This window comes from Taurulus bubalis (assembly GCF_910589615.1).
Source record: "Taurulus bubalis genome assembly, chromosome: 15".
In the NCBI taxonomy this organism is placed as follows: domain Eukaryota; kingdom Metazoa; phylum Chordata; class Actinopteri; order Perciformes; family Cottidae; genus Taurulus; species Taurulus bubalis.
Genome location: NC_136603.1, coordinates 15,875,299 through 15,890,608, shown reverse-complemented (window position 1 = coordinate 15,890,608; position 15,310 = coordinate 15,875,299). Strand labels below are relative to the sequence as shown.

Genomic DNA, 15,310 nt, shown 5'->3' with positions numbered 1-15,310 from the left:
ATATCTGTGCTCTAAATAGGTTCAGGGAAACTCTTTGCTGTCACCAGTAGTAAATTATGTATTCTGGAATACTTCCCTGCTTATCCTCTGAGTATATTTCAGTGGTTCTGGGCAGAGCTCTGCTGCAGAGTTGATTTAATAATGAAGTTGGGTTTGTCTTCTACTCAGCTTGGACATAGAGCTGGGAAAAAAAGATGGATGGTAAAATGAACTTATTCCAGATCAACACAGCTTGTTCAAGCATTGAAGATAATCTGTTTATCTGTGCTTTTTTCAGTCAGCCTCTATGTATTGATCTTTCCTTGTGACCTCTTTACTTTCTTTAATTTTGCAAAACCTGTTCTATGTATATCGCTCCCCGTATTGCATGTTAGTTATGCTGAATGAATATAATGATGTCCTGCCTAACACACTTTGCTAACAATATATTCCCCTTTTTTTTATGACTTTGCATATGCATTATTTCATTGTGTTTCCATTACATATTCTCTGCTAGGGTGTGTCCAGATACAGATGAAAACCTTTCTTTTAAGTAACTATCACAGCAGTCTTTAGTCATGTTAAAAAAAATAAAATAAACTAAGAGACATTTCTCCTGAAATGTAGCATGATTAAAAATGATATTAAAGATATAAGGATTAAATAATTACAAGCTGTTATTGTCATTAGGCTATACAATACATGACTGCACAATGAACTGTTGGTTAGTCATAGCCCCCTCACAACCAAAATATATAAACACATATTCAAAATTAAATGAGAATTAAATATAAACAATAAAATAGACAATGCACACAACAACCTACAAGTTACACTAAATGAATAAATACAAAAGAAATATGTACATATGTTGTGCAAAGCATGTCGTAAATGTGTTGACATATGGACATCAAAAATAAGTAATAGGTCATTTATGAACACGTGCCTTTTTTATTTCACATGTGTTTTCAACATAAATATAACATGTTATGTTTTATATAGGGACAAAGGATCAGTTTTCAGCTGAGCTGACATTGTCAAATACTTCAGAGCCCACCACGAGATAATGTAGACTGAGTGAATGATTTGCTCTGTAAGTATTAACAATAATATAAATGATGTGAATTACCAAATATTAAGAGCTTTATTTTAAATCATGTGAATACAGTGGCTGTCTCAGTTCAATTCATTGCTGTTTAAACCGGATTTATTTCCTAAACTCTGAACCTTCACCCTGATCAATAAAGACAGGGTAGCAGTCAGTCTGTCAATGCTTGAGACGCCCTCCACCGTTGAAGCTGCTCTGGTGCTGGAGGCTCTGGCCGCCACCAAAGGGAGGCGACACACCGGAAGCAGCCACGAGCTTCAGTAGAAGACACGCCCCTTCTGTGCTCACTGACTCTATAAAGCCAGAAGTAAACCGGAAGCGCGTCCACGAAACAGCAGTTGAGCCGGCGATAATAACAAGATTCCGTCTGTGTGACTAACGATGGAGGAATATAACTCTGGAGATGAGGTACACTTGTTTTTAATATGTTTTATTTTAACTATTTAAATCCCCCGCCGTTAAACACGAGAAAGACTAAGGTTAGCTCCATGAGCAGCTTAATCCGTTAGCCGGAGCTGACGGTTGTTTCCATCGAGGTGTGGTCACTTTCAGTCTTTTTACATCTATAATAACAGATTATTAACATTAGAAAAAACAACAAAAACAAGGTGCTGTGGAAATTACATGTATAAATTGCACACCGCTAACTTTATGTATAAAGAAAGAAACACAACATGATGGAAATATTCTTACTTTTATTTTTTAATGAAAATATCGCATTATGTTGTTTTGTCTTACTTTAGAAAACTTGAATTACAAATATTAGACACGTATATTTATTATTCATTGAAGTTTTTAAAGTGACATATATAATTTACGTGATTTGCTTGATGATGTAACTACATCTCTGCATTTCTGTCACGTTTTATGAGTGCATTCAAACAGTTTATGCCAAACGTCACAAAGGTTTTGGCTCAAGATAATTATTGGTGGGCATGTAATTGTTTGTAACAGTGTTACATATGTCTACGTGTTTATAATGCTCCATTGGATGAGATCAGTTTGAGAATAAATTACATGGATGTAAACTGTGAAATCATCATCAGCTCTTAAAAACCTTTTAAAACAACACCTGCTGTGTTGCAGATTGACCAATATATCGAAAGATTCAGTCTATTGGATTGTTTCTTCATGCAAAACAGGAAATAAAACACCACCAACTAACAACGTGTTTCCTTCTTTTTGAAATTGGACAGCAGGCTGTCTTTAATGCGGATGAGGTCAATATCTCGGTTAAAGAGGTACATTTTCACTTCTGCAAACATTGATACAGATTTTATTGTGAGTAAACTATTTAATGTGATGCTGACAGTGTACGTGTGTCTCTCTCTCTGTCTCTCTCTGTCTCAGTGTATCGAAGGTGTTATTGGTGGCACAGATTACAACCAGAGTAAAGTGAACCAGTGGACGGCCGGTATAGTTGAGCACTCTCTGACTCACTTGGTGAAGCAAGGACGTCCGTTCAAATACATAGGTGAACCAACTACCCGTCATATGCAATAACATGAGACCTCCAGATGTAATGCTGACATGTGGAGCTTTTATGTGACACATAAACATCTAATGTTTTGCAGTAAACTGTGCAATCATGCAGAAGAGTGGCGCTGGTCTCCACACAGCCAACTCCTGCTTCTGGGACACGGCCACTGATGGTGAGAGATGATTAATATTTAGAGCTGGTGTCATTTTATAATATGTTCGATACCTGTGCCAATGTGATACCTGAGTTTCACTCATTTTTAAGTACATTTCGCTCTCAGTACTACTACTGTGTAATTGCTCCTGCTTGTTTGTGTCTTTCAGGAAGCTGCACAGTCAGGTGGGAGAATCGCACCATGTACTGTGTGGTCAGTGTGTTTGCTGTGGCGCTGTGAGCTGCGCTCTCTCGCTCTCTCTCTGGACACCATCATGTCTAATGCTTGAAATGGCAACGTGACCCAGAAGCCATGAAGATCCTCTGATGTTTACCTCTGGATGTACAAGTAACCTATTTCTCCCCACAGGCTTGAACTACATAAAGCCAGAATAGGAGTTGTGGTTTGTAGAATGTTGCTTTGTAGGGACCACGGACAGAATTCAACCCTGAAGCAGTGCTTTGTTAAGTAATAACATCTGAGTGAACACTAAGTAGTTTCTCTCCCTAATGTTGTAAGACTCTGTTCGTTTATCTCTTTCAGTACATTCCCAAATAAAACTGTTGCTATCGTGATACGTTTGATATTTAAGAAAATATGACTGTTGTTTTAGTAACTATCTGATTATTACAAAGTGTCTCTGCTAGTCTGCATTAATGTTTTGTTGATTAGTCTGTAACCGCAGATAAGAGTTTGTATTTCCAGATTGATGGAGTTTAATGGTCAGAATGACAAATGCACTTTTTCTAGACTCTCTCTGTAGAAATCATTAATTTATTCTGTAAAACTGAGTCCATCAAGGTGGTTTAATAAAGAGGTTTATTGGAACAACTCCAGTGCAGTCATTAAATGTTTTTTTTTGCATCGGAGTTAGTGTTGATCTCTTCAAACCAGAATGTGATTTGAATCTCACAAAGGAGATAAAGGTTTAAATTCTTCAGTTTGAGTGTTTGTCCACTAGATGTCAGCACATGACAATGTGTGCAGCACTAAAAAACTGACAATTTTCACATATAAATATATATTTATTTTTTAGTAGGATTATAGGCCTTTTTTATTTTGCTCTGTATGCAAATGTTCAATGTGTTCGATACATTTTTTTTTTTTTTGGCTTATATTAGTCGTACAAAAAAAAAAGGAATCATTTGATACCCAAAATCGTCATCCCTCTGCAGATACATTGCAAAAAGGAGTAAGTGCAAAAACAAACACCGACATTCTCTCTCTCATACACAATTATACATTAAGGGTTAAAAAAAGCAAAAATACTTGATGCAATTCCAAACATTTTCAGTGAGATATAATCACTTAGTGTGCACTTGGTGTAAATATTCAAACTATTGAGACACACGGATTAAGAGCCGACAGACGTAACAAGCACAAATTAGAAAAAATGCAAATACATCTAAAAGCATTTCACATCACTGCAACTTTTGCTTCTCAACAGTTAAAACAAAGCCACTTAAATCCTTTTTGTAAACGTGCAAAAACATTGCGCCTGAAGGCGTCTGTGCTTTATAGTTAATGTGTTTGGTGATCGAACAGGTTCTTTAACTAGCGTGTGGAGATTCACATAATCGTCAAGCACAAATACCTCACAGAAGCAGCGAGTATTATTGATAAAGCTCTTATCAAGGAGTAAAAAAGCTGATTGCTTGCAGCCATACAACTACAGGGAGTTTCAGGAAAAAAGAAAACCCCGTACAAAACAGACTTCCTGCAGTAGTTCATTTGAGGCTCCACACATGCACACCTCCATGCCAAACAGATACTAAATACAATCAGTTTAAATGCATGGCGCCTTGTGATCAGTAATGCAGCATAGAAGTGGACACACTAAAAACTATTAGACGTAATGGTGTGGCCCATGATTTTATTTGTAGGCCCACTAAAAGCTGGTTTGGATTTTGGCTGATGAGACGGGTGAGCACCACCTCTGCCTCTCTTCACAACTGAACACTGTGCATGGTCAGGTATGTAGGAGTTGAGCTGCATACATGACGAGGGTTCAAAGTGTGAACCCAACTGGTGGAGTGATTCATGTGGCACTTAGAAGCCGCTCCCCTGGATGGCACGTCAAACAGTTGTGATGCTTTAAGCATTGCAGGATACACTGTGGTTAATGTCACCATTGATTCCACCACATATATTATTGCCCATTTCATTAGCATTTTCATAAATTGTATCATTGAGCATGTCGTACGACGTTTCATTCGGCATGTCGTCTGTGGTATCGCTGGCTGTGTCGTGGGCTATGTCGTTAGCCGACTTTGTGCATGTGATGGGTCCGGGTGACTTTCCCATCGGCCTGTTCTGTGGGGAAGCAGAGTTGCACATGAGACAGAGGAGAGAGGAGCAGTTCCAGAGGCCCTGGGTCATGCTGGAGGAGAAGAGCCTCCGACAAGGATGACAAAACTGGTAGAAGACCAGCATGAAGAAGATGGCGATGGCGTAGGCGACTAGCAGCTGCAGCACCAGCAGCGGGGCACAAAATAACTTGTAGAAGTCCGTTTTATAGATGTACCACAGCAGAAGCAGCGAGGCGTTCTCCACAAAACGCACCATGTAGTAGACGGCCATGCGATACCAGTTCTGGGACTTATTGATGAGGTCTGGGTCACTGAGCTTCACCTGCACAGCTGACCAGCAGAACATGTTGATGCCAGCGTAGAGGAAGGTGAGCAGGCAAAGCACGATGGTGGTTCCCACCCGGGTCAAAGTTTTTTCTATATTCTCAGGGAACGGGGAGTGGCTCTGCCAAAACAGGATCCACGGGTAGAGGAAAAAAACCAGGAAGTTGAGCAGAACCACTGGCAGCACCCAGAGCTGCAGCACAGAGCTGAACAGAACCAGAACCACCACACGAGTGGCGATCTCAAAGCTCCTCCACAGGAAAATGCACAGATAAGCCATGGGGCGGACGTCCACTTCATAGTCATCATATTTGATCTTAATGGCCAGGATGTTGCAGCGCAGCGCTCCGTACACAATGGACAGGAGGGAGATCACCATCAGTGTGCCTGACATTGTAAAAGAGAGACTATTAGATATTTGAAAGTCCAGGGTTAGTTAAAAAAAGAAACATTCTTTTTTTGTCTTTGTTTAGCAGCTTTTAAAATGGTCAGTATCATGTTTTGTGCTAAAAATATTATTTCACCACAAACTATAAATAATTAGCTAGTCCAACTTCTTATATTGTCAATCTAACAAAGTATAAAGCTATCAGGGACCCACAATACCTACAATGTACACATCTTTAGTCTGAATTACTAAAAATAGTTTCAATATTGATACACGCAAATACATGAATCCATCTATAATACAGTGATGATGTCTATGTTATGGGTTACATCAATTCTCAGCTTGTCTCTACTAGATATATAAATAATATTCCACCAGTTTTTGCTTGCTGTAATCTTTCCTCCTGTTGCTTCCAGTGTGATTGATGGGGGACAAAATCTAAAATAATCATATTCCAAAGATTATCTGAAGTTAATATATTAATATACAATAATAATAATAACTATCCATATTTTTTGTACAACATCCCCTCTTTATGTTTTCCTGTGCAGAGCAGGAAATGACGGGATCATAACAATAAAAGATGGGAATTGGCATTGAAAAGACTTCAGATAAACTTTGGACTTTTTGTCCAGAGCGAGACTGTGGATGTTGTGCCCCATCACTTATATTGAAAACACATTAAGGGATCTGTTAATTGCTAGTATATAGAGGGTGGATGATGACAGCAATGCAAAACTGCATTTGGTCGTTTGTGAACCTCTCCTTTAAAAGGCCCTGAAGCTCCCATTCACCACAATCAGGCTGTTAAATCGGTAAGCGTGAAATAGAAGTGTCAGACGGTCGGGAGCAGAGGAAATAAGATTTATGTTTTCATAACATCTTTTATTTTCTTCTAACTCGAAGACCAGATGTCCTAGTTTGACTTTGTGTGAACCTTTAATAAATCTCTCTCGGGAGTAGAAATACTGGCTCCCACAAAGAGTTGGACAGATCTACACCTACTGGCAGAGAGAATCAGAGAGGAGGTTACATAACACCACTTTGACTCATGAAAACACCATCCTCTTATTTCCAATATGGCACTTAGCTGATCGGCCCACATCACAGTGGAGCTGTTGACTGGCGAGGAGGGATTAAGGGGACACGTGTCATAAATCAAAGAGTCAAACACACTTAAAGTACATATAAACCCTCCTCCTCCTCCTCCTCCTCCTCACCTCGTCCGATGGAGACCCCCTGCTGCAGGACGCAGATGTAGAGTTGCAGGGTGAGCTGGGGGGCAGATCCCAGGAAGGCCTGAATGACAGAGGTGCGGGCGAAGGCAGCTCGGTGTGTGAACAGCTTCCCCTCCGCCTGCCCCACCTGCCGCTCCACCGCCTCAGACTGACCCCCGCGAGGCATCTGCTTCTTCCTGGTGATGCTGACATACGGCTCCTCAACACGGCCCACACTGCCATAGATGCAGAACGCCTCCAGACACCTGCAGGATCAACAACAGCAGGAGACCATGAAGAGCATAGCAGCATATGAATAGCAGGCACTAGTTAAATCTAATTTAAATTTACATATTTACAAATTCATATAGGGCAATGTTGAGAAATAGATGTAAAAAATTACCCAAAACATATTAATACAAAAAGACAAACAAGATAATGCTAATTCACATTAAAAAAGCTAATTAAAACATACAAAACCAGACAAACTGAAATAAACCATATTCTAGGCTCAGTAGTGCTTTGAGCTGAATGCTAACATGGTCCCTCGACAAAGCTTATTAGTGGATGTTAACAGGTGCAATGTTAACTGTGGTCAGAGTCTAAGTGTAGCGCAGTCGTTCTCAAACCTTTTCTGTCACGCCCCACTTTGGATGAAGAAAAATGTTCATGCCCCACCGCCCCAACAAAATTGTAACAAAATGGTCCTTGCTGAATTTGTATTGAAATAACCTTTTGTGACTCTACCTGTGCTTTTTCAAATAAGAAAATTGCAATCACTTTCAAGTAAATCAGATTGCTCCATCAGACCAAATAAAATAAAATGTGCAATCACTTTGTTAGAACAATGCAAATAAAGTTCTATCTGTGTAAAAAAAAACTGATATTTGGCAAGGAATTGCTTACTGTTGCTGCAATTAACCTGTTTTGTACTGAATATCTTTTCAAAATAATAATAAACTGCAATAAGTGAAAAACAAAACAAAATAAGTTTAAATATTTGGCAATGAAGAGTTTTACTGAGTTTTACACTGCACATCTTTGGCCAACAAGTTGTATCATAGTGGCTGCAATGAGCCTGCTTTCCACTACAGATATCTTTTAAACGACGGGGTCATGCTCGATGTTGACCTTAGATGTGTTTCGTTTTGAGAGAGACAACAGCAGAAAAGCCGATCTCACGGAGGTATGTGCTGAGTCGCCAAGAATCTTGGCCGCCGAGCATGCGCATGCGTAACCTAGTAACGGCATAACGTAAACATTTACACGAAAGTACAGGCATTTCGCCATGTATTTATTAATGACTTAGTTTTATGTCCGTGTACTTTGTACTTTTGTAATATGTGACATTCTCAATAAAGTGTGCGCCCCACAGGTTGAGAAAGTGAACCAGTGGTCCTCAGACCTCACCGAGGAACAAACAAAGAACTGTTCACTCCAGATCAGGGGTCTCAAACTCAATCTGGCTTGGGGCCACCGCTGGTATTGTGATCTCATCGGAGGGCCACACAGAAAGCGCAATATTTTTTAATTTTACTTATTTATATACTTTTACATTCATAACATATTTTCGTCATACTTAAGAAAAAAAGGCGAGTTTGAGACCCATGCTCCAGAAGGACTATGAAGCTGCAGTCTACCAGCAGCTGAATGATCTGGAAGAACTGAACCATGTGATTCATGTGAACCAACTACTCGCCTCTGAGAACAAAAGGCTGCAAAGTGAACTTGTGGCTGCGCTAAATGAGAGGCAGCTTCATCGAAAGCAGCTTCAGGACGACCGAGAAGCTTGCAGCAGACATGGAGAGGCCATTGAGAAGCAGAAGGCTCTGTCCTTGAGAGCGTTCAAAAAGATCGAGATCCAAGACAAGGAGCTCTCTGAGAGGACTCTGGCTTTGGAGTTCTTAAGGTCTTCCCTCAGAAGTGAGCAGAAGTGTTTTGATCAGATGATCTTGGAAAAGCAGGCTTTAGTGGAAAGTCTCGAAATCCTCCGTAACCAGCTGAGAGGCTCAGAGAGTCTGATGCACAACATGCAGACTTTAAGGGTGGAGAATGCAGACATCAGGGCTAAATTCCACGTCATGGGGACCGAATATGACAGAGTCAGATCTAAAGACCGCTCTTTCTCTGAGCGCCATGAAGAGATGACGTCAAAGAAAAATTATACCATCTGTGAGAACCAGTGCGCTGTAAACAGGCTCAAAGAACAGCAGTCAGAGAGCAAGACAAGATGGGCAGAACTTGAAGATGCCTTAAACAAGACAAGACAAGAGTCCCAGAGTGGCAGCTGAGAGCCGATCTGATCACATCTGCTCTCGACAAAGAAAGGGCCAGGTGTGAGAAGCACCGCGTCAAGCCCAAGGAAGCTTTCACCTGGCAGGTTGAAACCCTGAAGGAGAAGCAGACACTGACCGCGGCTCTACACAGAAAGCCCGGGACGACGTCTCCAAGCTTCAGGGGCAGCTGTCAAACCTCCAGCTGAGACGCATCAGTGACACTCAGCTCAGGCTCAACCAGCAGAGAAATGCACTTGATGAGAGCACAAAGGCCCTGCACCACATGCAATGGGAATACACAGAACTAGGGAGGAGACACAGAGTCATTAATTCTGACTATTGTGAGCTGCTTAAAACTCACAGCACCCTCCAAATGAAATATGAGAGGCTCTGCTACGTGCAAGAAAAGCCCAGACCGGACTTCAGCCCACCTCGGTTCACAGTCAAACTGTAATCTTTCTCCATCAAACGTAGTCCCTTAGTCCCTCATCTGAGACGAGGGACTAAGGGCAGAATGTGTTTTGTGATTGTATGATTGTAAATAGTTGATTTGCTATACTGGATATGTAAAAACTTCCAAAGAAGAAAAATAATGAACTTCACTTTGTACAGGCAATTGTGTTTCCTTTGCTGTTTTGTGATCAAAAAGTTGGGTACAAAGGCATATGGACACAGCACTACAATGTTGTATGGTACCATTGTAAAGCTCCGCTTCTCAACATTCACAATCCGTTGGAATTTACAACGTAAATTGTCGAAGAGTTGCGGCAATTTGAATTTTGCATGTTACTTCCTGTGACCGGTGACAGGGTTTGTACTAACGTAACGTAAACATTTACACATTTCTCCATGTATTTATTCAGAACAACAATCCAAAATACACAAATACTCACATTTGCAGAGCTGTAACCTGAGACAAAATAGCATTTTTACTCAATAAATGATTTAAACTTGTAATTGAATTAATTGGAATGTGAACACTAACAAGGCTTCAACGCCTGCTCAGTTAGACCAGAGAGGTTGTTTTTTTAACATGTAATATTCATCATCAATATCTTTTGGTCCATGTACACAAGCATTGAGCGCTCTGTTAGTGTAGTTGTCGAAAGAGACGTCAGTCGCAGGCAGTCATCTGCCAGCGGATGCGTGTGGGTCGAGGTGAGGTTGAGGCAGCGCTGGTGCACAGCGCACTCTTACAGCGAGGCGGGAGGATTTAAGCCACAGGCCTGCTGAGGGACAGACTGTTTATGAGCTGGAGCGGCACGCACAGTGAACACATCACTGACTCCATTAAATAGATAAAGAAATCAAAGGGTAAATGTTTAGTCCGTCAGCAGCTTTTCAGATTGTAAAACAAATTACCTAAATCTCTTTGAAGGATGAAGAGATGAAGATCAGTCCCACACGGGACAGACTTCATCATGTTGTAAAGGAGATGCGTTTGTGTGGCTTTAGGTAAAAGGAGTAGTGCAGACAAAAGACAGATTTTGACAAAATAATCTTCACTTATACAGTATATATATATATATTAAAAATGGAGCAAATATGACTTTTAGAGATCTCTGATCACATTTATTTTGCCACCAATACTAACTCCTGATCATTGCTGATCCCTGTTGGCAGTTACAGATCATTTTGTTTGATTATAGGTGGCCTACAAGACACCAGACTATTTGTATTGCCACCGTCCCAAAAATCATTTCAACCACTCTGAAGTCTGTAAACCATCGATAATGCTAAATAACTTCTTTATTTACTTTCGCCCACTAGTCATTTTCCCTGAACAGATCTTGAACACATCATAATGTAACCGAACTGAGCTATCGTCCTGCTGTCAATTTAAACACAGATTGACTGTTTACAATGTAACATTATCAGAGATCAGTGACTAAAAGCATAAATGTCGATGTCCTGATCATATATTTTACTGATTATTGGCGGATAACACTGTATTTCACACTATGATGGTTACCGTTAAACTGTGTAATTTATCCGCAGCTCACTTGCGTGCCGAACTGATCACAGATCGACATTGGTCCGTTACACCAATATATAATCAATACGTTTCTATTATAACAATGGGTCAGATTACTACTTGCATGTGAAGCTTGCATACTTGGCCACATATTGGCTTTCCAAATCCGCTTGTACACATCGTCTTAAATTCAGATTTAAGGTCACAGAGAAACTTGACTCTTTCAGTATAGATTAAAGTGAAAAGAGGCGTCAAACTCTGCAGATATGTTCTTTTGTATTGATTCTTCCAAGTGAAGGAACTACAAAGTGCCTTGAGTATCTTTTAAAGCGCTATACAAATAAAAATGCATTATTATTATTATTATTATTATTATTATAAGCAAAATACATTTTTGAGTGGAGGCGGACTTTAAACAGTACAAAAGAAAAAAAGAAAAAGTATGTGGACCTTGAGTTAAGATTATTTAGTCAAAGGCCAGCAATGCATTTTTAACCCTTAACAGACAGAGACACTCAACTTGTGTTTCGAGTTGTAAAAGAAGAAATTATCAAACAATCCCAACATACACTCATGAAGAATTAGAATAAGGCGTTTAAGATAAGACACAAAGCTGGAATGAAGGAAATAAACAATAAACAAGAGGGAAATGATTAGATCAACCACTATGAAATTATAAGTGTTGTTTGTTCAGGAAGTGCGAGTCTGTCTGCAGCAGAGACGGACATGTCCCTCCCTGCATGTGTTGTCAGAGATAAGGAGCCGGCAGCGACTGTGTGCTATTCTTAGCTATGCTCTTCACCGAGGAAAGACGTAGAAGTCTGAACAGTAATCATCTGAACACACTCGAGGGGAAACAGGCCGGCAGGGTCAGATCCAGAGGCCACGGCTGGGGAGTCAACATGTTGGAGAGACGTTGAACTGGTCGACCAAAGAGAAAAATGAAATGTGGATGTTTTAACATGTGTTGCTATTATTCATTTAACTGAATAATTAACATAATAATCTACTATTTTAATAGTCTATTAAATGTCCGAAAATAGTAGAAACAATTTACTGAAACTTAATTTGATATATTAAAACAGATGGTTTTGTCCATAAAACCAGCAAATATTAATATTTGAGAATCTTGATCGAATGAGTTGTGTGTTGTGTTGCGTAAAATGCAAGAAAAATCTCAAATCTAGATTATAAAGATGCATTAGTGACAGCATCCAACGAGACTATGCTCAGTGCATTACAAGGTAAAATGGGAAATGGGATTCTTGAGACCTTTTTAATGGATCTACTGTATAACATATAGAAACATAACAGTTGTACTTTTCAATAATGGCGTAGAAGATGTTTTTTTTTTAAATACTTTTTATTGTACACACTCTGTTTTATAATGTTTACTCCTGTGCCCCGTTAAGTTAAGTGCTGCCATGGGCAAACCTTTTCCTAAAAATCAATAAAACCTCAAATTGTACTGCAGGCTATTAATTTATAATGAATTTAATTAATTTATAATGGGTCATAATGGGTTTCCATGAGGGCTGCAACTAACAATTATATTTGAGAAGCTAAAATAATCAAATGTTTGTACTTCTTTTCTTGAAAAATGACTCAAATAATTATTCGGTTACCAAAATAGAAATGCTGATCGATTAATCGGCTGATCGTCTCGGCTCTAGTTTCTCTATTACAGGAGATTAATGGGTTATCATGGGTGTCTCCCAGTCATTTCTCCTGCTGTGTATATTTGACAACACTGTCGCGCTGCATGTCTGACAGCAGGGAGGTTTCCATGCAGGATTAGGCTCCAGCAGATGGTTCCATCAGCGCTCACACCGAGCAGGTCGATGTGTTTAAAGCTTCCTCCATCATTGTGTCACAGTATATGTCAGCTTCTCCTTCTCTCCTCAGTCATGATGAATATGCATCAGCTGGACATGATCAAACAGTAAAAGAGGAGATCTTTGTGAAAGTAGCCCATAGACATGGGTGCAGCCTGCTGTGTGGGTATGGAACATATCGATACGCATATTGATCCGCTTTTTATTACCACATACATTCACATGCAGCAGAATGTATGCAGCCAGCCAGAGACAAAATGCCGGAGAGAGTGAAAACAACAGCATGTGCGCAATGCATTCACCAAACCCCCCGAAGCAGCTTAATTGGGGCCCGTTTTAAAAGACAACCCCCCCCCTGGACGCGACACTATAGGCGTTCATCACGTGACACAGTGATTAGGAGAATCCAGGGCTTCTTCTTGGGCCAACACACCACCAGTGGGAGATAAACAAGCCAACACTGACCTGACTATGGGTCCGAGCTGCAGGATGTGCAGCAGCAGGACGAGCGGTCTGTCTCTGCTGAGGTCCCGGTGGATGAAGGTGAGGGTCAGCTGCACAAGCACGGACGGCACAAGCGTAAAGAGGAGCGTGAGCCCTTGCCAGATTTGGTCTCCAGCTGAGCGGTACGTTGAGCTGAGGTAGAGCGCCGCCGTGGTCTCGGCCGTGAACAGAGACACCGACACAAGGATGGAACTGGGGAGTCGCATCCTCACTCACTCAGCCATTTGGGGAACGCGCCTTGGCCCCGCGTCCGCACGTCCATGCTGCTGCTGCCACCGGGCAGTCGGTACGGCGTTGTTTTTTTTGGATCCCGCTGCTGCCGCAGCTCATCTGCGATTTTGAGGCAGGCAGGAATGTTTTCACATGCAACGTGTTGTCCCGAAGAGAGCCGATTGGGGGCGCACAAGGCGCTGCGGTCTCCAGGAGGCGATGTGTGCTCGCGATAAGTCTTTAGCCAGTGAGAAGAGCCCATGTCATACTAATTGGGCTAGAGCAGTGGTTCTCAAATGGGGGTACGTGAAGGCACTCCAGGGGGTACATGATATATTTTTTTAAATATATGTAAAAGTAGCCATTCAAAAATCCTGAAAAAATAGTTAATTAATACATATTCAATCAAATATAAGTGTAAGTTCATAAACTGAATTGTATATATTCTATATTAAATCAGACACTGATGGCACAGTATTACATCTTTTTTTCAACTAAGAATGCTTTGAGCCAGAGGTTAGAGCTGTTGTCGTGTACTAAGAGCGTCGGGGGTTCAATTCCCATTCGCTATGTGTATATAGTGTGTGTGTGTATATATATATATATATATATATATATATATATATATATATATATATATATATATATATATATATGTTTATATATATATATTGTACTTTGTATTATAGATTACATAGACGGTTTAATATGTGGTGTTTTGTTACCACATTTGCTTCATATGTTGCATGTTCTTGTACTGCTTTTATGTTTATTATTTTACCCACAGACAGACAGACAGACAGACAGACAGACAGAAACACACACACACACACACACACACACACACACACACACACACACACACACACACACACACACACACATCACTGAACGGCTGCTGCTGTGACTTCATGTCACGACCATACTTGGAATATTGTAGCAATGCGTAGTGCACGTTATACACTGATTGTGCAATTCTGTTACCATATTTTTGTGCCTTATTTGTTTACCTTAAGTTTATTGTAATTATGTGTGTAAGGAGGACCCAGCAAAATAAGCTTTTCATTGTCCATTTATTCTATTTTCTCTTTTCTTAGATACATGTATTCAAATGGATATACTGTATTTGATCTTTTTCTTTACCCAAGACCAGATGTGCTGTATGTGAAATGTCATTGATGAGATGATGTTTTCTTATTTCTCTGTTATGCCATATTGCTATTTAATCAAGATGAAATAAAACACACAAATCATAATAAAATAGACTAAAGTCACAGTATTGTCTGAGATACCCTGATTTATGTTGAAAAGATAATGCTTTTCACATAGATCACATGATTTATGGTCATTATGTTAGACTGTGAACGCAGTTAAATACAATGATGTTATATTGAAAACAAAAACCCTTATTTGTATTGTACTTCCGGAAACTTTATTTATTACAATAGTAATAATAATTTGTTGTGGAAATTAGATCAGATTACAAATGCAGCACAAAGACAAACACAGTTCATAAATGCTTAGTCGGCATTCGGAAACTATTTGGGGTTA

At 40.0% G+C, this 15,310-nt stretch overlaps 2 protein-coding genes across 2 annotated transcripts; one reads left to right on the top strand and one right to left on the bottom strand.

The window, feature by feature from the left end:
* Positions 1-1,423: 1,423 nt before the first annotated feature.
* dynlt3 (dynein light chain Tctex-type 3) lies at positions 1,424-3,530 on the top strand. Its single transcript, XM_079231001.1, has 5 exons — positions 1,424-1,495; positions 2,284-2,328; positions 2,438-2,561; positions 2,662-2,739; positions 2,891-3,530. Exons 1-5 carry the CDS (start codon positions 1,469-1,471, stop codon positions 2,959-2,961), a joined length of 345 nt encoding a protein of 114 aa, XP_079087127.1. The 5' UTR covers positions 1,424-1,468; the 3' UTR covers positions 2,962-3,530.
* Positions 3,531-4,815: 1,285 nt separating this feature from the next.
* xk (X-linked Kx blood group (McLeod syndrome)) lies at positions 4,816-13,755 on the bottom strand (the record flags this gene model as incomplete). Its single annotated transcript, XM_079230521.1, has 3 exons — positions 4,816-5,741; positions 6,963-7,225; positions 13,511-13,755. 3 exons carry the CDS (start codon positions 13,753-13,755, stop codon positions 4,816-4,818), a joined length of 1,434 nt encoding a protein of 477 aa, XP_079086647.1.
* Positions 13,756-15,310: the final 1,555 nt, after the last annotated feature.

Coding starts and splice junctions, on each gene's coding strand:
- dynlt3 (XM_079231001.1), top strand. CDS start 1,469: ATGGAGGAATATAACTCTGGAGATGAG. Junction 1,496..2,283: donor AATATAACTCTGGAGATGAG/GTACACTTGTTT, acceptor GAAATTGGACAG/CAGGCTGTCTTTAATGCGGA. Junction 2,329..2,437: donor TCAATATCTCGGTTAAAGAG/GTACATTTTCAC, acceptor TCTCTGTCTCAG/TGTATCGAAGGTGTTATTGG.